The sequence below is a fragment of the Eretmochelys imbricata genome, chromosome 28 (genome assembly GCF_965152235.1).
Source record: "Eretmochelys imbricata isolate rEreImb1 chromosome 28, rEreImb1.hap1, whole genome shotgun sequence".
NCBI lineage: Eukaryota > Metazoa > Chordata > Testudines > Cheloniidae > Eretmochelys > Eretmochelys imbricata.
The window spans coordinates 7,924,948-7,948,537 of NC_135599.1; the positions used below are offsets into that span (position 1 = coordinate 7,924,948).

The 23,590-nt window shown below is 47.0% G+C and overlaps 1 protein-coding gene and 1 non-coding gene across 2 annotated transcripts in view; one reads left to right on the forward strand and one right to left on the reverse strand.

The window, feature by feature from the left end:
* Positions 1 to 1,263: 1,263 nt before the first annotated feature.
* TRNAC-GCA (transfer RNA cysteine (anticodon GCA)) lies at positions 1,264 to 1,335 on the forward strand. The gene has a single exon. It is a non-coding gene; the product is annotated as a tRNA-Cys (tRNA).
* Positions 1,336 to 19,799: 18,464 nt separating this feature from the next.
* LOC144258221 (uncharacterized) overlaps positions 19,800 to 23,590 on the reverse strand; it is a 160,273-nt gene continuing 156,482 nt past the window's right edge. Inside the window, exon 3 of the mRNA XM_077806626.1 lies at positions 19,800 to 21,024. Within this exon, the coding sequence (XP_077662752.1) occupies positions 19,800 to 21,024 (1,225 nt within the window). The remainder of the gene's footprint in view (positions 21,025 to 23,590) is intronic.

The following is a 23,590-nucleotide window of genomic DNA, read 5'->3' on the forward strand; positions in this document are numbered from 1 at the left end:
TTCCAGCCCTGGCTGGTAACAAGGGGCGGAGGGGAGCTCCAGCCACAGGTCGGTAGGTTGGAATGAGCTGGGAAATCAGACACTTTTGTGTGAACTGAATAGGAAATGAACCCCAAGCTAGTAAATAATCATACAATTAGCCGGTCTTCCTCTCCTCGTGAAATGCTGTTGCAAATGAGCTGCAGCCTAGCACTGAGCATTGCATTCAATACGCCAGACCATTCGCGTTCGCTCCGGGTTAGGGCATTGGAATTCTGATGTCAGGCCATGTTGATTCTGAACTTTCAACAATTTTATTATTGATGCCTTGCAAAGGAAACTTTCCTGAGGGGTCTCCTGCCCCGGGGACTCCGCAGAAGGAGCAGAAATGGCAGTCTTGGGAAGACGCTTTTCCCCCTTCAGCTGCACATACATACTCTCCCCTGATCTACGCTGCAGGGCTATGTCAATACAAGGCAACTTTTGTGCGTGTGTCTACACTAAAATTTGGCTCCCTGTGACGGGGTGGGGGGACCCCGTCCAGTGTGGGGTGAGTGCACCCCATCCTTCAAGCAGCCCTCTGACTCTAGGCAGTGAGAGCTAAGGGATAAAGTCAATACAACTTTTCTCCATCTTTTTTATGGCAGCCTTTCAAGTATTTGAAGACCGTTATCATGTTCCCCCCTTCATCACCCCTTTTCCAAACTAGACATACCCCGTTCCTTCAGCCTTTGCTCAGAAAACTCAGCTCGGCATTGGCTGTGAATTAAGCCCAGGCCTGCTGGATGGGAGACAAGAATTGGCCCGCTGAACCACAATTGTGCAAAATATAAAAAAGGGACCCATGCATTATGGGCCCTGCTCGCTGCCTGTGCCTCAGTCTGCTGCAGGGCACAGGAGCTCTGTGTTTCTAAACCAGAGTCTGGGAGCTCTGTGTTTCGGGTCAGAATGCCAGTATCTGGGAGTTCCTTAATTAATGCTATGGGGAGTAAGGGGTTCTATTTACACATGCCCTGTGCCTTTAAGGGTTTGGAGAATGCTGGAGAGGTTAAATTGCCCAGAGCTGGAGAGCAGGGTGTGGTCCCAGGTAAGCAGTAGTTGTGGTCTGGTGAGACCGAGCAGGTGTGGGGATTGTGCGAGGTGTGGTGTTTACATGCAGGTATAATGTTTAATAAACCCCCATTTTTAAACCACCCATGACTGGGAATATAAGAGGAAATCTTTGAAATAGGGTGTGTCCTTCATAATCCTCAAGATGACTGGCTCCAATATGATGCTGTCACAGGGAGTATAGCTCAGTGGTAGAGCATTTGACTGCAGATCAAGAGGTCCCTGGTTCAAATCCAGGTGCTCCCTTAAGAGTTGCATTTTATTTTTAATGTAAATATATTTTCGTATCCATCTCTAGTATGTTCAGCAGTTCCACTGAATGGCACGTGGACCGGGGCTTGTATAATGTCTTAAAAACCTAGCAAACCTGTCGATCAGCTGAAATCAGATCCAATTCTCTAAGTGTGACACACTGTACCCCCAAGTAAGAGCCTGAAGCCCCATGTTCACTACTGTTATATGGTTATGATATGTTTTGTACAAAGTATGCCTTGTGAGGTATCATTTGAAAATGCATGATCTATTGAAGATCATTTTCCTGTTAAGATGTGTCCGCCGACATTGTATGTGAAGCTAGGAGATTTTACAATATGTTTGTTACTGAAGTATGTTGTAATTCTGACTCCTCAGTGTCAACAAAGGACTGACCACAGGGGTTGGAAAACTATTAGTTACTGCAGTGACCATTCATCATCAGGGGGACTGTAAGCAACGGATTTGCATGTCATCCCTGAAGACATCTCAAACTTCATGTGCCCAGAAGGTGTGAACGGGGCGGCAGGTTTGTAGAAATTTTGGTGGTGCCCAGAAACCACCCCCCCAAACTATTCCCCCACAACTGCCTAAGGCTCTGGGAGGGAGTTTGGGTGGGGGAGAGGGCCTGGGGACGCAGGCTCTGGGACGGAGTTTGGGTGTAGGCTCTGCGCTGGGGCAAGGGGTGTGGGTGTCGGAGGGGGTGAGGGTGCAGGCTCTGGCAGGGAGCTTGGGGGCAGGAGTAGGTGTGTGGGAAAGGGGTGGGGGTGCAGGCTCTGGGAGGGTGTGGGGAGGTGCGGTGCTTACCCGGGGATCCTAGGCGGAGCAGGCCAGAGGGGGCCGCCGCACGCTGCTCCCCCCAGGCACTGCCCCCACAGCTTCCCATTGGCCGCAGGGGCACTTGGGGCAGGACACAGACCCACCCCACCCAGGGGCCACAGGGAGGGACCGGCACCTACAAGGAGCAAGCAGGCAGGGAGCCGCTCAGCTCCACTGTGCTGCTGGCGGTGGGTGGGGGCCGCGGGCTGTTTTAAATGGCCCAGGGGACGTGCGGACGGGGGCGCCCAGGGCAGAAGGCGGGGCTGAGGGAGAGACCCAGCCTCAGACGGTGCTGGAGCCGGGCCCCAGGCCAGGAATATTCCTGGTGCCCAGGTACCACGGGCCCATAGAACTCGCCACCCATGGGTGTGAACAAGACATTTACAATTCATCCAAAAGATGCTTTGAATCTCCCCTACCCAGGGGACTGTTTTGAATCTCCCGTATCAGTGCGCGGGGGAGGGGGGGATTCTCAAAACGGGGGTGGGGGGGGAATAACAGACAGTTACCTTTGCATTACCTCTCCTCCCCCATCTCGACTCATGGCAACAAGATCACTTGAAAGACAATAGGAGCATCATTGAACTGGTTGGGGAAGGGGGTGGTCCTAGCGGGAAGGCTTTTCAGTTAGCATGAAAGAATGAAAGTTTTGGGGTGAAAGAACCTTTTTGCTTTCAAATCTTATTTATCTCGGTAAAGTTTAGGAATCAGATTGCAGTTTTATCTTTTCTTATTTCTTTTAGGCCTTTATCACTAAGATTTGAAGTGATTATATCTTTTCCCAGTTAATAAACTTGTTTTTATTGTTCTAGCTAAACCAGTGTGCTTTGGTTGAAGTGTGTGGGGAATCGCAACTCAGATTAACAAAGGCTGGGGCACTATCATTTCCTTTGATGAAATGACGAACTATTAACGAGCTTGCTTTGGTCAGTAGTCTGCTGGCCAGAGCAAGATGCACATTTCCGGGGTGCAAGGCTGGGACTAAGAATTTGGGGGCATCACCCTTTATATAAGTCATGAGTGGCTGGGAAAGCATTCATGTAACTCAGCTGGGAGTCACTTTGCATGCTTGTGGCTATGTGAGCAGAGCCTGAAGGGGTTTGCTGTTCACCAGCAAAGCAGTGGGTTGGAGAGATAGGGGAACACAGCAGTTCAGTGGTCCAGGTTGTACCCTGGGGAACGTCCCATTAAGTCTCTAGCTTATGTTTTCATCGATTAAACAAAGGTATAATATGAATGCACATTTGGCAGCTCCTTGGTCACCACGGGCTGTGATATGCAGAAGAACAAGAACCACACACAATTGGGGCTCAGAAGTCTGACGAGCAAAGGCAGCTTGGTGCATCCTGGCTCCTTCATATTCATCCAGCAGCATCTGGGCCCCCAGGACAAGGCATGAGAAGAAGCCAGTGGCTCTGAGCAGGGAAATAGCCACCAAGAAGCTGGTCAGAGCTGCCAGGATCCCCAGAAAGGCCATCATGCCCAGGGCCAGGAATAGAATCATAGAATACCAGGGTTGGAAGGGACCTCAGGAGGTCATCTAGTCCAACCCCCAGCTCAAAAGCAGGACCCATCCCCAATTAAATCATCCCAGCCAAGGCTTTGTCAAGCCTGACCTTAAAAACTTCTAAGGAAGGAGATTCCACCAGCTCCCTAGGCAACGCATTCCAGTGTTTCACCACCCTCCTAGTGAAAAAGTTTTTCCTAATATCCAACCTAAACCTCCCCCACTGCAACTTGAGACCATTACTCCTTGTCCTGTCCTCTTCCACCACTGAGAATAGTCTAGAACCATCCTCTCTGGAACCCCCTCTCAGGTAGTTGAAAGCAGCTATCAAATCCCCCCTCATTCTTCTCTTCTGCAGACTAAACAATCCCAGTTCCCTCAGCCTCTCCTCATAACTCATGTGTTCCAGACCCCTAATCATTTTTGTTGCCCTTCGCTGGACTCTCTCCAATTTATCCACATCCTTCTTGTAGTGTGGGGCCCAAAACTGGACACAGTACTCCAGGTGAGGCCTCACCCATGTCAAATAGAGGGGGACGATCACGTCCCTCGATCTGCTGGCTATGCCCCTACTTATACATCCCAAAATGCCATTGGCCTTCTTGGCAACAAGGGCACACGGCTGACTCAGATCCAGCTTCTCGTCCATTGTCACCCCTAGGTCCTTTTCCACAGAACTACTGCCTAGCCATTCGGTCCCTAGTCTGTAGCGGTGCATTGGGTTCTTCCGTCCTAAGTGCAGGACCCTGCACTTATCCTTATTGAACCTCATCAGATTTCTTTTGGCCCAATCCTCCAATTTGTCTAGGTCCTTCTGTATCCTATCCCTCCCCTCCAGCGTATCTACCACTCCTCCCAGTTTAGTATCATCCGCAAATTTGCTGAGAATGCAATCCACACCATCCTCCAGATCATTTATGAAGATATTGAACAAAACCGGCCCCAGGACCGACCCTTGGGGCACTCCACTTGATACCGGCTGCCAACTAGACATGGAGCCATTGATCACTACCCGTTGAGCCCGACAATCTAGCCAACTTTCTAACCACCTTATGGTGCATTCATCCAGCCCATACTTCTTTAACTTGCTGACAAGAATACTGTGGGAGACCGTGTCAAAAGCTTTGCTAAAGTCAAGATACAATACATCCGCTGCTTTCCCTTCATCCACAGAACCAGTAATCTCATCATAGAAGGCTATTAGATTAGTCAGGCATGACCTTCCCTTGGTGAATCCATGCTGACTGTTCCTGATCACTTTCCTCTCATGTAAGTGCTTCAGGATTGATTCTTTGAGGACCTGCTCCATGATTTTTCCAGGGACTGAAGTGAGGCTCACTGGCCTGTAGTCCCAGGATCCTCCTTCTTCCCTTTTTTAAAGATGGGCACTACATTAGCCTTTTTCCAGTCATCCAGGACTTCCCCCGTTCGCCACGAGTTTTCAAAGATAATGGCCAATGGCTCTGCAATCACAGCCGCCAGTTCCTTTAGCACTCTCGGATGCAGCTCGTCCGGCCCCATGGACTTGTGCACGTCCAGCTTTTCTAAATAGTCCCTAACCACCTCTTTCTCCACAGAGGGCCGGCCATCTATTCCCCATGTTGTGATGCCCAGCGCAGCAGTCTGGGAGCTGACCTTGTTCGTGAAGACAGAGGCAAAAAAAGCATTGAGTACATTAGCTTTTTCCACATCCTCTGTCACTAGGTTGCCTCCCTCATTCATTAAGGGGCCCACACTTTCCTTGGCTTTCTTCTTGTTGCCATCATACCTGAAGAAACCCTTCTTGTTACTCTTAACATCTCTCGCTAGCTGCAGGTCCAGGTGCGATTTGGCCCTCCTAATTTCATTCCTACATGCCCGAGCAATATTTTTATACACTTCCCTGGTCATATGTCCAACCTTCCACTTCTTGTAAGCTTCTTTTTTATGCTTAAGATCCGCTAGGATTTCACCGTAAAGCCAAGCTGGTCGCCTGCCATATTTACTATTCTTTCGACACATCAGGATGGTTTGTCCCTGTAACCTCAACAGGGATTCCTTGAAATACAGCCAGCTCTGCTGGACTCCTTTCCCCTTCATGTTAGTCCCCCAGGGGATCCTACCCATCCGTTCCCTGAAGGAGTCGAAGTCTGCTTTCCTGAAGTCCAGGGTCCGTATCCTGCTGCTTACCTTTCTTCCCTGTGTCAGGATCCTGAACTCAACCAACCCATGGTCACTGCCTCCCAGATTCCCATCCGCTTTTGCTTCCCCCACTAATATGAATTAGGAGGCTTTGGTCTCCTTCCCCCGGTGAACCTAGTTTAAAGCCCTCCTCACTAGGTTAGCCAGCCTAGGTTTTGAATCAAAGAATCCAAAGCCTTCTCTCCGACACCACCTGCGTAGCCATTCGTTGAATAGCCCTAAGAAAGTGGTGGCTGCAGCAGGGACCAAAATGGCAGAGAAAAGGTCTAAGCTGCCAAACCCAGAAGGTGGTCAACATCCCACATAAAACCAAGTCAGGCAAGAGCCAGGCTAAAGCCAGGCCCAAAGCCAGGGCTAAGAAGGTGGCCCCGAGAAAGAAGTGAAGAGATTTCCATGGGGATAACTCCTGCCCCCCAACAGCTCTTTTAAGAATCACCATGGGCCTCCCAGAGAGAGCCAGGTCCCTCAGGCAAACAGCCCCACGGAGAGTGAAGGGAGGCGGTGACCGCAGGGAGTGTTTCTCTTCCAGAGGGGAAGGGCTGTGTTTTGTGAAACACCTGTCGGGTGATGCACTGACAGGGCGGCTGCCCATAGGTCCTGCATGAACTCGTTCTCTTGAATCGGAAAGTCAGAACCAGTTAAGTCAGAACCAGCCCTAGCGGGAGTGTGTCCCTGTCACTTCACCAGCTGTACAATAGACTGTGTCTGCATCTCAGCTTTGATTAATCCCTGTTTTTAATTCCTTCCTATTGTGATAATTTCCCAGCACTCTGCCTCATTCCCAGATCAGGTCACAGATAGAATACGGGGAGGAATGGGCTAGTTTGCGTTACACGTGGAAAGTAAGATGCCATAGCATGCGACTGAAAACTCTGCTGGAGGTGGGCAGGAGCCTGTTAGAAAAATCAAATAGCCAAGCTTTACCAAACTGTTACACGTTCAAACCTTGCTTTGTGCACACACTATAAATTGAGGCTCTAAGAAATGGCCACCTTCCTTGAACGCAGATCCTTGTTTTTTGTAACTTTCAGAGGCATTGAAAGGGCAGCTGTTTAAAGATCATGTGCTTCTGTTTCATAATCAGCAGCAGAGTTTCTGTAACTTTACCAAACACAGAGCTGGGCGTGTCTGCATCTAACTAATTGCAGGGTTTGTGTAGTACCGGATGTTAGGATATATTCAGGCCTGTCTGCAAAGGCCTGTACTTTAAGAATTTAGGTGTATTCTTATCACTTGGCTAGTTATAGAGGTATGAAAGAAAGAATCAAAATCACTGTCTGCCAGTGTAAGGGCCTTCTCTTACTGTGACAGTCTGAGGCTCTGTTCTTGGACTGAGGCCTTTGGCTAAGTGACAGAGGCAGCCATAAGCTGGGAAGCAACCAGTCACCTCCTCACATCCCAAACCAGTCACATTGAAAGAAGGTGCTATTGGGCTGTTAGGATACAATCCTGTCCTGATAGTGCCTATCGCCTCCAGAGAAAGGGAAGTGCCTAGAAGATGTAAAAGGAAATTTAGGTTGATAGTTTTCTGTCTGGTAAGAACTCACTTATCAATAGACACAGCTGGGAAACTCTTATGTCTTTATAGATGTAGTTGTGAAATCCTCACTTCTGTATTGTTTTGTCATTATAGTTCCCACTTTGCTATTGTTTATTGGCATGGTCTCTGTCTGGTTCTGTGATTGTTTCTGTCTGCTGTATAATTAATTTTGCTGGGTGTAAACTAATTAAGGTGGTGGGATATAATTGGTTAGCTAATCATGTTACAATATGTTAGGATTGGTTAGTTAAATTTCAGTAGAATGATTGGTTAAGGTATAGCTAAGAATATTACTATATAAATTAGGGGCAAACAGGAAGTAAGTTGGAATTCGAAAATAAGGAAAAAGTAACTTGTATTTAAGCTTGCTGGAAGTTCACCCCAATAAACATAGAATTGTTTGCACCTTCGGACTTCGGGTATTGTTGCTCTCTGTTCATGCGAGAAGGACCAGGGAAGTGGGAGAGTGAAGGAATAAGCTCTCTAACACCGGATAGTTAATTGCACAGTCTTACTTCTCTAGTCTCGCTTTCTGGTCTCAGTGAACACTTGTGTAGAATCAGCTAGGTTCCCCTGCCCCTTGATTTTCTCCTAAGGACTCTGTGATTTTGGGCATTTTATTTAAGTTCCCCTCGGGTCAGGAAAATACCATCCCCTTGAAGTAGGTGGGGGAGTGGCCTGTTTGTAGACCCTAGAATAAAGAAGCTTTTATGCAGTAGTTTAGCCTTTAAATATGCTGAGATAAAACCAGTCAGTTGAAATGCCAGACCCCAGCATAATGGAAATGTTAAGTTACTGTGCATAAAATCAGCTGTTCTTAATGGGGGCAGGATCAATCAATTACTAAAGAAACAAACTCTTGGGAAGTAGCTGTAACTTGTCCACAAACCTTTCTTTGTTCTCAAGTGTTATAAGGGAATCACTCCAAGAGGGTAGAGTTAAGGTTATGTGGGCATGTACCTTCACTTTGTATTCTGTGCTTTTCCACAGTTTGAGTTTTGCTGAACTCCACATTCTGAAAGGGTTCGAGATACTCACGGGCAACCTTAATTCTGTGTTAACAAAGCCTTTTGTTAGTGACAAATAATGAGACTAATCCCCCACTGTTGTAATTTCGCTGACTCCAGTGTACTCTTATCCCCATTATGAGTTCCAAGAAAATAATCAAATTAAAACAATTCAGAACTAAAATACTGTGCAAATGAGGAAACATTGGTAGCGCAAACAATTCAGTTTATTCTTTGTGTGTGTGTAAAAGGCACAGCACATTAATTTATAACCACATTTTTCTTAACTTCTTTAAATCTTATGTATTACATGAACTATATCAAACAGCTTGTTCATTGCAATGACTTTCATGCATTGCCCAGAACATATTTTTAGAATTATTTAAATGCACCCTTCTCCTTGCACAAAAAGGTATTTATTTCATTCTGTGAAGTGTGTGGGTAGCTCAAAGAATAGTTTTTATTTTTCTCTGCGTATGTGAGGGTTACGTTAGTAATGCTAAAAATGTTCCCTTCTCCCTCCAGCACTGCCTCAGGATCACTGGCCCTTTGTAAATTAATCTGCTCCGGTGTCTCTAGGAGGAAAATATTGTTTATATGAAAAAAAACAACCACAATTATTAGTAAAAGGACTGACACCGAATGGCCACACGATGGAGCCGCAATGTTAGAAATGCAAAGCAAGAAGCTCCTGGTTTGTAGGATAATTAAAACAAGGGATTGACCTTGGCTCCCCTCTGTTCCCAGACACATTTGTTTATTTCTCTGGGAGCCAAACATAAGTTTAAATGAATTTCTCGGGCTGATGAAAGGGGCCTGTGGGATTGATTTCACTTGTAACAAACACAGTGTATAAAAAGCCCCATGGGCTATACAGGGAATGGAGACTGACCCTGAACTGCCTGGTACAAAAGGCTGGTTTCCCAGGTGCACATTTCAAGTGATGGTGTAAATAGCCCAGCCCCTTTCAGGGTTTTGTGCTTCGCCCAGCACTGCTCGTAAAAATGCGGATGCCATGAATGGGTGTATGGTCTACGGCACAATGCCCACGTCTCCTATAGCAATGGAGGGGTGATTCCACCCCCAGTTCTGATGCAGGGAGAGCAGGAGTTAGTTTCAAACACCAGTTTGTGAGGCTGTAATCTGGGGCACCCTGCTCTGTGGGGGGATCCCGGTAGCTCATCTCAGGGCTGGAGCAGACCCCTGTTTTAGGGGGTGGCTGTATGGTTTACAACACTCTGATTTCTGAGACAATCTCTCTCCCCTAAAGCCTCAGGTCTGCAGCCCCAGGGAAGATTCCTCTGCTGCGTCAGCTCCTTTCACTCTCTCTCAAGAGGACCAGCAGCCAGGGCTGTGGCTGAGCTATGGGGCATGGGGTGCTAGGAAGGTGGCAGTGGTTTTGTTCAGAGAGAACTGGATTTGACATAACTCACAGCCATCTTGTACACTTAGCGCCCTACCCCCCCAACCTGCAAACGAGGACACCACTCACCACCTCCCTGGACACTCAATTACAGACCTAAAAGTGGCAATTCTTCAACAAAAAACTTCAAGAACAGACTCCAACGAGCAACTGCAGAACTGGAATGAATTTGCAAACTGGACACCATTAAATTAGGCTTGAATAAAGACTGGGAGTGGATGGGTCATTACACAAAGTAAAATTATTTCCCCATGCTAATTTCTCCCCTACTGTTATTCACACCTTAGAATCATAGAATATCAGGGTTGGAAGGGACCTCAGGAGGTCATCTAGTCCAACCCCCTGCTCAAAAGCAGGACCCATCCCCAATTAAATCATCCCAGCCAGGGCTTTGTCAAGCCTGACCTTAAAAACTTCTAAGGAAGGAGATTCCACCACCTCCCTAGGCAACGCATTCCAGTGTTTCACCACCCTCCTCGTGAAAAAGTTTTTCCTAATATCCAACCTAAATCTCCCCCACTGCAACTTGAGACCATTACTCCTTGTCCTGTCCTCTTCCACCACTGAGAATAGACCTTCTTGTCAACTCTTTGAACTGGGCCATCCTGATTATCACTACAAAAGTTTTTTTTTCTCCTGCTGATAATAGCAAACCTTAATTGATTAGTCTCATTAGAGTTGGTATGGCAACACCCATTTTTCATGTTCTCTGTATATATATATATATCTTCCTACCGTATTTTCCACTGCATGCATCCGATGAAGTGGGGTTTAGCCCACGAAAGCTTATGCCTAAATAAATCGGTTAGTCTCTGAGGTGCCACAAGTCCTCCTCGTTCTTTTTGCGGATACAGACTAACACGGCTGCCACTCTGAAACCACTTACAAAAAATTTGGCCTTGCTTAAAGTTAGGCAGATAGAACGAAAACAGCTGCACGCTGCAGTTTTACTGACGGGGATAGATACGCTGAAAGGACAGATGCATGAGAACGGAGGGGGGAATGTGGACAACTGACTATTTTGGTGGTCTTTGTTTGTAAGGTTTTTTTGCTGAAGCTGCTTTGCTGACAAAGAGAATAATGAATTGTTATTGGGTGTTACTAGGGAAATGGTTAGCCTTCCAGGTGCTGACTTTCCGTTGTGCCGGGGGATGCTCAACCCCCCGGCTCTGCCCCAGGCCCCACCCGCAATCCACTCCTTCCCTCAAGGCCACACCCCCAACCTGCCCCTGCCACACCTCTTCCCGCCCCCACCCCTGAGCGCACGGCATCTTCGCTCCTCCCACTCCCACCCCTGCCCCAGCCTCCCGCACACCACGAAACATCTGATTGTGGCACGTGGGGAGGGAGGGGGAAGCACTGATTGGAGGGGCCCGTGGGTGGGCAGGACGCGCTGGGGGAGAGGGAGATGCTGATAGAGGGACTGCCGGTGGGTGCTCAGCACCCACCATATTTCCGCCCATGGGTGCTCCCGGAGTTGTCGCCTCTGGGGGCTGTTGTGAGTTATGTGCTTTGTTTGGAGAAAATCTATGAAGAGTTTAATTAGAAAGTGTGCTTTGGAGCAGTCCGAGGAAGCTTTCCTTTGGGGAAGGATCTGACACCAAAATTCCCCAGCAGCTGGACAGAAGGGGGACCCCTGGAAGGCTGGTTGCTGATTCCTCTAAACCATCTTAGACTTTGGTAAATATAAAAGTTTAGGATGCTCTGAACCTACTGCTACATCATATATATGTGTGTGTGCTTGACACCTAATAAAGAATAGTTTTAGATAAAAGCACTTGGTTCCATGAATCATTTATCAGACAGAGGAGCTTTGTCCCCATTGATTTATTCCTGGCTTCCTGGAGAGAAATAGGTAAGTTACCACTGCTTTGCTTTCAGAAAACTCTGGGTAACAATAGCTGAGTGGTTAAGGTGTTGGCCTGGAAATCCAATGGATTGTCCCTGGACCGGTTTAAATTCTGTTCACAGCAGTGGCTAAAGCCACAGGGTTATTCAGGGCAATACACTGATACAACCCCTAAAATAGTCTCAATTCACTCTCTCTCCCAAGGAAACTCCACTGTGCACCATTCACGTAGATACTGTAGATCAACACTAGTAGGGTCAGAAATATCCCCACCCAGCTGGGAATGGGAGGGGAATTTTCAAAACCACCTAAGTAATTTAGGAGCTCAGATGCCAGGGAAGGTCAGTGGGGTTTGTGCGCCTAATATGCCTTGGGGCTGCTGAAAGTCCCACCCACCGTGTTTCTTGGGATGATGGTCAGTGTTGAAGGAGAAGGGGGAATCTTTGAGTCCTGGAGAGAAAGATTGATGGTCTACACGGAAAAGTCACGTCAGGCCAGCTACGTCGCTCAGGGGTGTGGATTTCTCACCCCCCCACGTGACACAATTACGCCAACCTAATCCCTGGCGTAGACAGAGGTCTGTCAATGTAGCTACCACCTCTTGGGGAGGGGGATTTCCTGTGCCAACAGGAACCTCTCCCATCAGCATAGGTAGTATCTATAGTGAAGCTGCAGCACTGTCAAGGGAGCATTTCAAGTGTAGACAAGCTCGGTCCCATCCGCACAGAAAAAAGGGCAAGAAAATGGAGGGGCAGTCGGTGCTTAGAGAGAAGAGACACAGGAGCTGTAGAGAGAGACAAAAAAAAAAAAAAGAAAAAAGAAAAAAGAAGAAGGGAGTGTAGCCAGGGATATATCAGAGAGACGTAGGCTATAGAGGTGAAATATGAGTATTAATTAATGTTGTAACACAGGGGCCTCTGGCCTGTTGAAATAGGAAACGAGCCTGAGACATAAGGCCTTGTGTGGGGACTGAGGCTTGAACCAAAGTAGTGGTCAAGCTTTGCTGATATAAAGCAAAGGTCCGGCTGTGAGCACAAGTCACACTCTGCTCGCGTGCAAGCTCACAGAACCTGGCCAGAACAGGGCCGGTATTGCAAAAACACACACATTCCTGAGAGGTGCTAGGCACAGGACATTCGTGCAAACACTTTCCAGAAGGATGGTGCCAGAACACACTGATATCAAGAATGGTACAAACACATTCCCCAAAGATAACAGGAACACGCTGACCTCTCTTAAGGATAAGGTCAGGATGACAACATGATGGATAGAAATGTTGCAGACAAGAGAAACTCACTTACAGACCCTGACAGTCTAACTGTGTAAATGGTTATACAACTTGTCTCCTTAAATAGCTTAACAGAAATCTACTTTAAAGCTTATTAAAAGAAATTCCATTTGAAATAGAAATAATTAAGTCTATACTGGGTCTGCATTCTCACATATTTTATTTCTCTCACATATTCCACACCCAGCTCTTTGGAGTGAAGTATTATTTCAAAACTCCTCGGTCTGAAAAGGATAAATCACATCAAATAAGCTTTTCAGGATTAGCCACATGGCCTGTATTTCTAACAAACATATATAACTTTCATTTTTCCACTCTAATTTGGGATTTCACAGTCTCTTGCTCTTTAATCAATAATTAACTTCATGTTTATTTTCATTGGTAACAATACCATATTGAGATTACAACACCTTATCATATATGTAATATTTCTTTTAATCCCCATTTCCAGCAAGTGAACCAATGTGTAAAGGTACCCCAACATGTGTCCCACTTCTGTGAGTTCATCTATCTTTGGGTCGTCTGCGTAGGTGTTAGTGGAAGGGGTCTGTAGCAAAGCAACGACTCACCGGTGCAGCGCCTCCTGCAGGTCATCTTGGGAATTAGCTCAGCTCCAGCTTTGGAGCACCTCCTTATGGCCAGTATCTCGCCTGCCTTTGGCCCTGTGTCCCTCCTGGACCCCGGTGCCCCTTTCCTCAGGGTTCTGGCCCCAGCAGTACCCCCTTACTTTGGGTCTGCCCTCCTAGGGGAACCCCCAACCCTCTGTCCCCACCTCGCCTCAGTGGTTACTGCCAGTCATCATCTAGCCCCCTTTCACTGGGGCAGACTGCAGTCTGTAATGGCCACTCATCACTGGCAAGGGGGTAGGACCAGCTGCCTCTGCCTAACCCTGGGCTGCACCTCTGCAGCCCCCATACCCCTTTAGGCCTTAACCAAGGCCTCAGCCTGGGGAGTTGCCAGGCTGGAGCTCCCCAGCTCCTCTTGCCCTTCCCCAGCCCTGCTCTGCTTCAGATACCCTGTGCTCCGAGGCAGCTAGGCCCTTCCCACTCCAGGTCTAGAGTGAGACTTCTCTGTCTCCTGGCTCCACAGCTCTTTGATCCAGGCCAGCTGTGGCCTGATTAAGCCAGCCACACCTGGGGCCAACTACCTCGCCAGCCTCCCTCAGCTGCTCTTAAGCCCTTTTGCCTTGGAGTGGGGCAGCTGCCCCACTACAGGGTCTCACACTATATGGAAAAGTTTGCATCATGAGAAAAAGCACCTCTATTCTAATTTCACGTTTTAATCTTTCAAAGTAGCTGGAAGTAGAGAAATGTGTAAGACAAGAGCAAAATGAAGAGACAAAAGCGTAGAATCAGGACTCAAATGTCACATATCCTGCAGTCTGAACCTGCAGCCTAACACATCCTTTCCCTCATTGGTTACCTCCACTTGCATAGCATGGAAATCCTTCCTGTCCAACAAGGCAGCCAGACTGGGATCCATGGAGAAGGAATGTCCTCTGAAGGCATGAACTGTTTTTCTCTTTGCCTCATGAAATCTTGGATCCAAATGGCAAAGGGTAAATTGTTCCCAACCTCAACATGGCATTCCTTGGGAGTGTAATTAGTGCTTCTGAACTAGGGGAGTGGTATTCTAAAGACCGCTTTACCTGGCCATAGTTCATTATAAACCAGCAAATTAGTGCCTATTTCTACCTGAATTCTTGACAAATCCTTGGCATTGGTCAGGGTAACTTTACCTTTCTCTGGAGCAGAATCCTTTACCAAACCACCCAAAATGTCAGCAGTACCACTGGAGGATGGCTTCCCCAAACTTGCCCACTCTATTTCTGTAGTCTACACTTCCACGGTAAGTCGACCTAAGTTACGCTACTCCAGCTACATGAATAACTGGAGCTGGAGTCAACGTAGCTTAGGTCGACTTACTGCAGTGTCTACACTGTGTTGCATCGACGGGAGATGCTCTCCCGTCGTCTTACCTTAAACCTCTCGTTCCAGTGGAGTACCGGAATCGACAGGAGAGCATTCTGTGATCAATTTAGCAGGTCTTCACTAGAGCGGTTAAATCAACCCCCGCTGCATCAATCCCAGCAGCATCAATCCTCAGTAAGTGTAGACATGGCCTAACTTAAGAATGAGGCACAGACCTGAATCAGAATCTCTGATTTTATTTCTGTTCAAAAATAGTTATTTTTCTACAGCTATCTTATATTCAACACCGATTTCATTTTATACTCATTTGCAGCACCTACAAAGGATTAGTTCAAAAACCCACCACTTCTGTTTCCGCCACGTCTGCATAGTTACACAACATTTCACAAGTCAAAATATTAGCTAGGAGATATATTCAGGAGTGATCTCCTGTAGGGCCTGGGTCATAACTTCATAAGCATTTTGCAAACTTCCAAGTCACATACTGTGGAACTATGGACCTAAAGAACTGAACAAAGCTATGATCAGTAACATGCACAATCTGGGGTGGGCAGTCGTTCACCATTTCATAGTGGGGATTTAAAAACACCTCTGTTCCCTTGGTAGCATGTCCAATGGCTTAGAGTATTCTCCCCTGTTGACTGAAGTGCATTACACATTTCTCCATGTCATCATGAAAGGGTTGGGGGGAAAGCAAAAATAAAATAAGAAGTGACTATTTTTATCAGATAGTTATTTGTCTCAAAGTCTCCAATAAATCTGAGCATTCTGTCAAACAAAACTAATATCCAGTTATATAACCAAACAGCCTTCAGGAAAGAGGAAGACCTGAATCACCGAGCGGTATAAGACACTTTCAGTTTCATATAAAGTAAAATTCCAGAGCAGGTTACATCTCATGACTCAGAATCAGGACAACAGATTCACATCCTGTTCTCTGATATCGTAACTGGAAAAAAACAGTGAGTCTTCCCATTTCAGCAGGAGAAAGCCCAGAAGTTGCTTTGCCAACAGACGGAAACTGGGATTTAAACTCAGAATGATCACACTGTGTTTGGGATCCATTCAAATTCCCATTGTGGTCTATGACACTATCCCAATGAGCCCCAATGAGTCGGATTTAGGATCAAAGAAACCAGAGTGATCTCAGGCAAACAGAGCTGAGAACACTGCATCATGTGCCACTTTGGGAGAGGGAGGGTGTGATCCTGGCCGGCCAGTGGCCAGCTCTTGTCCAGGCTGCAGGCATTAGCTAAGAACTCACAACTGCATAGCTGGAGACCAGACCAGTTCACTTGTGTTAGTTTTGCTCAGACCAGGTATTGGTTTTATAAGAATGTGTTTAGTGTTCAGACTCTATGAAATGCTTGTATACTGCTGCATGTATTAATCTCACTTATAATGTCTGTACTCCATGTTGTGAGGTAGTATTTGAATGTTTGCTCTGTCGTTGTTAAAGTTTTGGCTCTTAAAATGCAAACTGCCACAGTCAGGAGAGAAACATTACCAAGTGTGAAATACTGGTTTTCCACGGGATGTTTTATCTCCTGCCCAACCAAAGAATCATAGAACCACAGGGTTAGAAGGGACCACAAGGATCATCTAGTCTGACCCCCTGCCAAAATGTAGGATTTATTGTATCTAAACCACCCAAGACAGATGGCTATCCAGCCTCCTTTTGAAAACCTCCAGTGAAGGAGTTTTCACAACCTCCCTAGGCAGTCCGTTCCATTGTCCTACTGTTCTTACAGTTAGGAAGTTTTTCCTGAGATTTAATCTAAATCTCCTATGCTGTAGTTTGAACCCATTGCCTGTTGTCCTGCCCTCTGTAACAAGAGAGAACTTTTCTCCGTCTTTGTTATAGCAGCCTTTCAAGTATCTGAAGACCACTATCACGTCCCCCTTTAAGGTCATCTTTTCCAAACTAAACATACCGAGTTCCTTCAGCCTTTGCTCACATGGCTGCATTCCATCCCTTTGATCATCTTTGTCGCTCACCTCTGGATCCTTTCCAGTTTCTCTACCTCTTTTCTATACAGTGGTGACCAAAATTGGACACATTACTCCAGTTGAGGTCTAACCAGCGCGAGGTAGAGCAGTACGATCACCTCCTGTGACTTGCATGCAGTGCCTCTGTTAATGCAACTAAAATTGCATTTGTTTTTTTTTTTTTGCAACAGCATCGCATTACTCACTCATGTTGAAGTTGTGATCCACCACAACTCCCAGATCCTTCTCAGCAGAGCTGCTGCCAAGCCAGTTATCCCCCATTCTGCATTTGTTTTTTTCCCTTAAGTATAGCACCTTACATTTGTCTTTGTTGAATTTCATTTTGTTGGCCTTAGCCCAGTTCTCCAATTTAACAAGATCCCTTTGAATTTTAGCTCCATCCTCCAAAGTGTTGGGAACCCATCCTCAGCTTTGTGTCATCTACAAATTTGATCAATATGCTCTGTATTCCGACATCCAGGTCACTGATAAAGATGTTAAGCAACAGCAGACCCAGAACAGATCCCTGTGGAACCCCACTTGAGACCTCCCTCCAATCTGACATCATTCCATTAATAGCTACTCTTTGTTTGTGGTTGTTTAACCAATTCTGTATCCATTTAATGGTAGTTCCACCGAACCCACATATCTCCAGCTTACTTATCAGAATGTCATGTGTGACTGTGACAAATGCCTTGCTGAAGTCCAGGTATATTATATCCACCACATTCCCCCTGTGCACCAAACCAGTTACCCTGTCAAAGAAGGAAATCAAGCTGGTTTGGCATGATTTGTTCTTAGTAAAGCCGTGATGGCTGCTAGTGATCACCCCTTCGTCCTCCAGGTATTTGCAAACTGAATGTTTTGTACATTGCTCTAGTAGCTTCCCTGGTATCAAAGTCAGGCTGACAGGTCTGTAGTTCCCTGGTGCCTCCTTTCCCCCCTTTTAAAAGATGGGCACCATGTTAGCCCTTCTCCAATCTTCTGGGACTGCTTCTGTCATCCATGAGTTTGCAAATATTATTGCCAGTGACTCCAAGATTTCTTCAGCACCCTGGGGTGAATAGCATCAGGCCCCCCCTCTCCCCCCCCCCCCTGCTGAGCTGAATACATCAAATTTGATTTGATGGCCCATAGGCTGTTTGAACTGTGAAGGGCCAGAGACTCTAAACTGAAGGCAGAGATTCCCCAGGGGCTGACTCCTGGGTCTGCCCTGAAAGACACTTTGAACAGACAGATCACTACAACTCTGTGACTCTGAGGATTTAGATGGTAACTCATTTGTGTGTCTATGGTTGCTTGCTTTAACCAGTAAGTAACTCTCTTGTTCTTTTTTCCTAGTTAATAAATCTGCAGATAGTTTATTACAGGACTGGCTACAGGTGTTGTCTTTGGTGTAGGATTTAGAACATGAATTGATCTGGGGTAAATGATTGGTCTCTTCATACTGGAAGGAACCAGAGGGCATAGGTGCCGACTCCATGGGTGCTCCAGGGGTGGAACACCCATGGGAAAAAATTAGCCGATGGTCAGCACCCACCAGCAACCAGCTCCCAATCTCCCCCCAGTGCTTCCTGTCCACCGGTGGCTCTGCCAATCAACTCCTCCCCTTCTCTCTAAGCACCTCCTGCCCACCACCGCCAGCTGTTCCGAGGTGTGCAGGAGGCGCTGGGGGGAGAGGGGAGGAGCAGGGACGAGGCGGGCTCAGGGGAGGGGGTGGAACTGGGCAGGAAGAGGCAGGGCAGGGGTAGAGGGGGGTGGGAAAAGGCAGGTTGAGGGCAGGGCCTGGGGCGGTGCAGGGGTGGGAATGGGAGTAGAGGCTTGGGGGACAGGGTCAGGTGGGGACGGGGCCTGAGGCAGAGCTGGGAGTTGAGCACCCCCGGGGCCCAGAGGAAGCCGGAGCCTGTGCCTGAGTGTGGTGTGATTTTTGGTGTCAGTGACCATTTATCACTAAGTCGACTTTGTCTGGATGGCAAGAGAGACTGGAGAGCCGAAGGGGCCTGTCTGTGACTCTGTGGTAAGACTGTTACAGCGAGCCAGGAGTTCATAACTGTTATTGGTTTGGTGAAATCTAATTGTCGAGCACACACCAGTTTAGGGTTTCTGGACTGTTTTTGATAGTCTGCCCTGAGGTAAGCACTCCCATTGGTGAGCCCCTCTAGACAGTATGACAGAAGGGTTGAATGGGGAAGAAGATAAAAGTCTGCAGGGCTCAGGCACAGAGTAACGGTGATGGGATGATGGGGAAAGAAGGAATCTCTCTGACTCATCCTATCTCCTTCAGGCATCACAGAAGCTGAACAAATACGTTTTCCCCTGACCCTGCTCCATGTGATAATTAATTCTATTTTAAATGAGAAGAAGGGTTCCAAAAATAATTAATGTTCATCCCAGCTCTGAGCAACAGGAGAACACTTGGAAATATGACAGTTGGGTCTCAGTGGCTCTAACAATTGCTTTGTAGTGATGCTCCAGGGTTGTTTAGATCAGGAAAAGTGTGGGAGGTGAGGTCAAGTCGTGAGGAAACATGTTCGATAATCCCAGCCTCTGAACATGGACTATGTCTTTACTGTAAGAATAGTTCAGTTTTTACATCAGGACAGATAACTCCAGATGGCTAACTCCATGAAAATCGTAGTGGAGATGAGACCCTAGTATATTTTCCCTTACTGTAATTAGCTGAGGTTCCCCACCTGTGTCTGAATGACATTCCTGGCAGGAGGAATGCACACTCCCATTATTCATAGGAAAATGGAGTACATAGGAAAGACCACAGGATTCTCCCAAAAGAAGAGTGAACTGCGAAAGGCGGAAATGGGGGAGCTGAGTGACCACAGTGAAGCAAAGGGTACAAAATAGCCTTAAAAGTCACTATGTGGGAATGAGCAAAAGTATTACGGGGCGAAAGAAGATGTTTAACAACCCTAGGCAAGGTCTTCATGGTGCTTATTTCCCTTGCAGATTCGCTGATGGTAAATAAAGTGTGAGCTCTGGTGGAAGCTTTTCCCACACTCCCAGCATTTATAGAGTCTTTCATCTGTGTGGATTCTCTGATGTCTAATAAGGGCTGATCTATCAGTGAAGCTTTCATAGAGTTTCTTCCCCATGTGGATTCTCTGATGTGCAATAAGAACTGAGCTCTTAGTGAAGCTTTTCCTGCACTCACTGCATTTATAGGGTCTTTCTCCCGTGTGGATTCTCTTATGTATAAGAAGGTCAGAGCTCTGAGTGAAGCTTTTCCCGCACTCACTGCATTCATAGGGTCTCTCCCCCGTGTGTATTCTCTGATGCGCAATAAGGACTGATCGCTTAGTGAAGCTTTTCCCACAGTCACTGCATTTATAGGGTCTTTCTCCTGTGTGGATTCTCTGATGTATAAGAAGGTCTGAGCTCTGAGTGAAACTTTTCCCACACTCACAGCATTCATAGGGTCGCTCCCCTGTATGGATTCTCTGATGTTTAATAAGGGCTGAGCTGTGAGTGAAGATTTTCCCACACTCACAGCATTTATAGGGCCTCTCTCCTGTGTGAGTTCTGTGATGTGTAATAAGGGCTGAGCTGTTAGTGAAGTTTTTTCCACACTCACAGCATTCATAGGGTCTCTCCCCTGTGTGGATTCTCTGATGGTGAATAAGAGTTGATCTCTGAGTGAAGGTTTTCCCGCACTCACAGCATTCATAGGGTCTCCCTCCCGTGTGGATTCTCTGATGTGTAATAAGAGTTGATCGCTGAGTGAAGCTTTTCTCACACTCACAGCATGCATAGGGTCTCTCCCCTGTGTGGATCCTCTGGTGTTGAATAAGGGTTGACCTCTGAGTGAAGCTTTTCTCACACTCGCAACATTCATAGGGTCTCCCTCCTGTGTGGATTCTCTGATGTGTAATAAGGGTTGATCTCTGAGCGAAGCTTTTCTCACACTCACAGCATTCATAGGGTCTCTCTCCCGTGTGAATTCTCTGATGTTGAATAAGGGCTGAGCTATCAGAAAATTTTTTCCCACACTCAGAGCATCCATAGGGGCTCTCTTCCATGTGGATTCTTTGATGTCTAATAAGCGCTGAGCGCTGAGTGAAGTTTTTCCCACACTCACAGCATTCATAGGGTTTCTCTCCTGTGTGGATTCTCTTATGGTTTATAAGGAATGAGCATCTATTGACGTTTTCCCCACACTCAGTGCCTGTGTTTTTTCTCTTTCCCCTGAGGATTCTCTGCTGGGCTGTGGTTCCCTTGACATCTTTGTGAGTTTCCCAACAATTAATGGATTTACCCACTTTTTCCTCTGTCTGGTTTCCCTGATGCTCTGGCCTCTGCTGATGCTCATAACCTTTTCCCTGCTCACAGCTCCTGGGCACTTTCCCTTTGGATCTTCGTGATAATACCCTGTGCAGTTCCACTTGTTCAGTATCTTCCTCTTTAGGATTCTGCTCCACATTCCCACTCACCGTCCCCTCACCTGCTGGGAGAGAGAGGGAAACCTCAGAAACAGGAATGGAAAAGAGAGAGCAAACCAAAGTCTGTGCTGGAGAGACAGGAAAAATCAGGAACTGAATTTCCCCAAAATCTCCCCCATAGGAAGTCAGGAGACGATCAATTCTGCCTCCACATCCCACCCAAAAACTCATGGGAGAAGGGAGGTCAGGGAGGGAGCTACTGCCAGGTGTCAGTCGGGATGGGTAGGAAGCCATGAGTGGTATTGGCTGTGAGCAAATGACACCTGCTGGAAATAATACTGAACACAGAGAGCTCACAAAGTTTCTGTAGGGAATCCCAGTTGTTTCCTTAAGGCACTGACAGTTTTTGAGTTTGTTTAATGATTCCTCACCAGGGTAGGTACATTTCAGGATCTCTCTTTCCTCTGAGCCCTGGTGATCTGGGACCAATGGCTTTTCCCCTCGTTCCAGCTGGGAGCTCACATCAGGTCTGGAAACCTGGAACCCTGCTCAGGGGAAAGAAAACATGGGAGATATTTGTCACAAGAAAATGCTTCATTATATTAACCCTAGCCCATTTTAAAGAATTAAAATCCCAGAGCCAGTTCAACAGGTACTCAAAGGTGCCAGGCACTCTGCTTATGAGGGATTCAACTGTCCCCACCTCTGTCAGGAACACACAACAGTCAGACACTCATCATCAAGGGGCTCCTAGAACACAGAGATGGTAACCCCATGTCCCAGAAAGTGAAGGCTCCGGCCAGAATGGAAGATCCCCTGCAAATGCTTCTTGCTGACCTTAGAGGCCCAGAGACAATGAGAGATAGGGAATCTAGGACTGGTGAGTGTGGGCTGGTGGGGTTCAGTGTAGCGAGGAATAGGAGGGAGCAGGGATGACACTGAATGTGAGCTGTCAGGAGCAGTAGATGTCAAGAGAGCACATTTTGAGGCACTAGGGAATCTAGCAAATCAGGTGTAATGGGGGTGGAGGGGTGTATGAACATCCCCCAGTGCGGGGGAGGCTGGGGAATTTAGGACCAACAGACTCTAATGCCTCTAGAAATGGAGAATGTGAAAAATAAGAATCAGCCCATGTGACTTCAGGAGGGATGGACTCAAAGATCCAAGGAGCCTGCTGGGAGGAGAGTTTGTGGCTGCTGCAGATGGGAAGGGACTCTCTGTGTCTCAAGAAGTCTCACTACCAACTTATGACATCGCCCGGGACACACACAGACACTTGTGCCAGGGAAGAGGTCGCGTTGTGGCTGGGAGGAACATAAGGACTCAGAGATGATGGCTGGGGTCACAGTGGGTGGCGGAGAGGTGTTTGCATGTGGTGGGGATGGGGGCAGGTGCTCAGTCACGGAGAGAGAAGAGGAGTGAAAATAATAATTTTGGGGGAAAATGTGTACAACCAAGTGAAAGTGGAATGTAATACAGATGGAGTGCTGGCTCCAAATCAGCAAGGATCATGTGTTAACTGGGTGGGATTCCCCCACCAATCCTGACCCCCAAAACCTCCCCTCTCCTATGTCCCACTGACCCCATCCCCCACCTCCTCTTTGACCCATTTCTCCAGACCCCCTGAGATGGAGTTGCTGCTGCTCGGTAATACTGATGAATGCTGTGTGTTGTCTGGGCTATTGGGGGTGATTACAGTATGTCTGATTTGATTTCGGTTAATGGGGGGTGTAAAGAAAATAAGCAGAAAAGGAAGAAGACAGGATGAGCCACCACTTGATAAACACTAAAGGGCTGAAAGGAGATGTCAGGGTTCCCTCCCCACTCTGAACTCTAGGGTACAGATGTGGGGACCCTCATGAAAGACCCCCTAAGCTTATTTCTACTAGCTTAGGTTAAAAACTTCCCCAAGGTACAAATTCCTTTTGTCCTTGGATGGTATGCTGCCACCACTAAGTGATTTAAACAAACATTCAGGGAGGGCTACTTGGAGCCCTATCTCCCCCAAAATATTCTCCCAAGCCCTTACACCCCCTTTCCTGGGGAGGCTTGAGAATAATATCCTAACCAATTGGTTACAAAGTGAGTACAGACCCAACCCCTTGGGTCTATAGGACACTGAAAAATCAATCAGGTTCTTAAAAGAATTTTATTTAAAGAAAACGTGAAAGAATCACCTGTGTAAAATCAGGATGGAAGATAATTTTACAGGGTAACAAAAGATTCACAAACACAGAGGAGCTCCCTCTAGGCTTAGTTTCAAAGTAACAAAAAACAGGAGTAAACCTGCCTCTAGCAAAGGGAAAATTCACAAGCTAAAAACA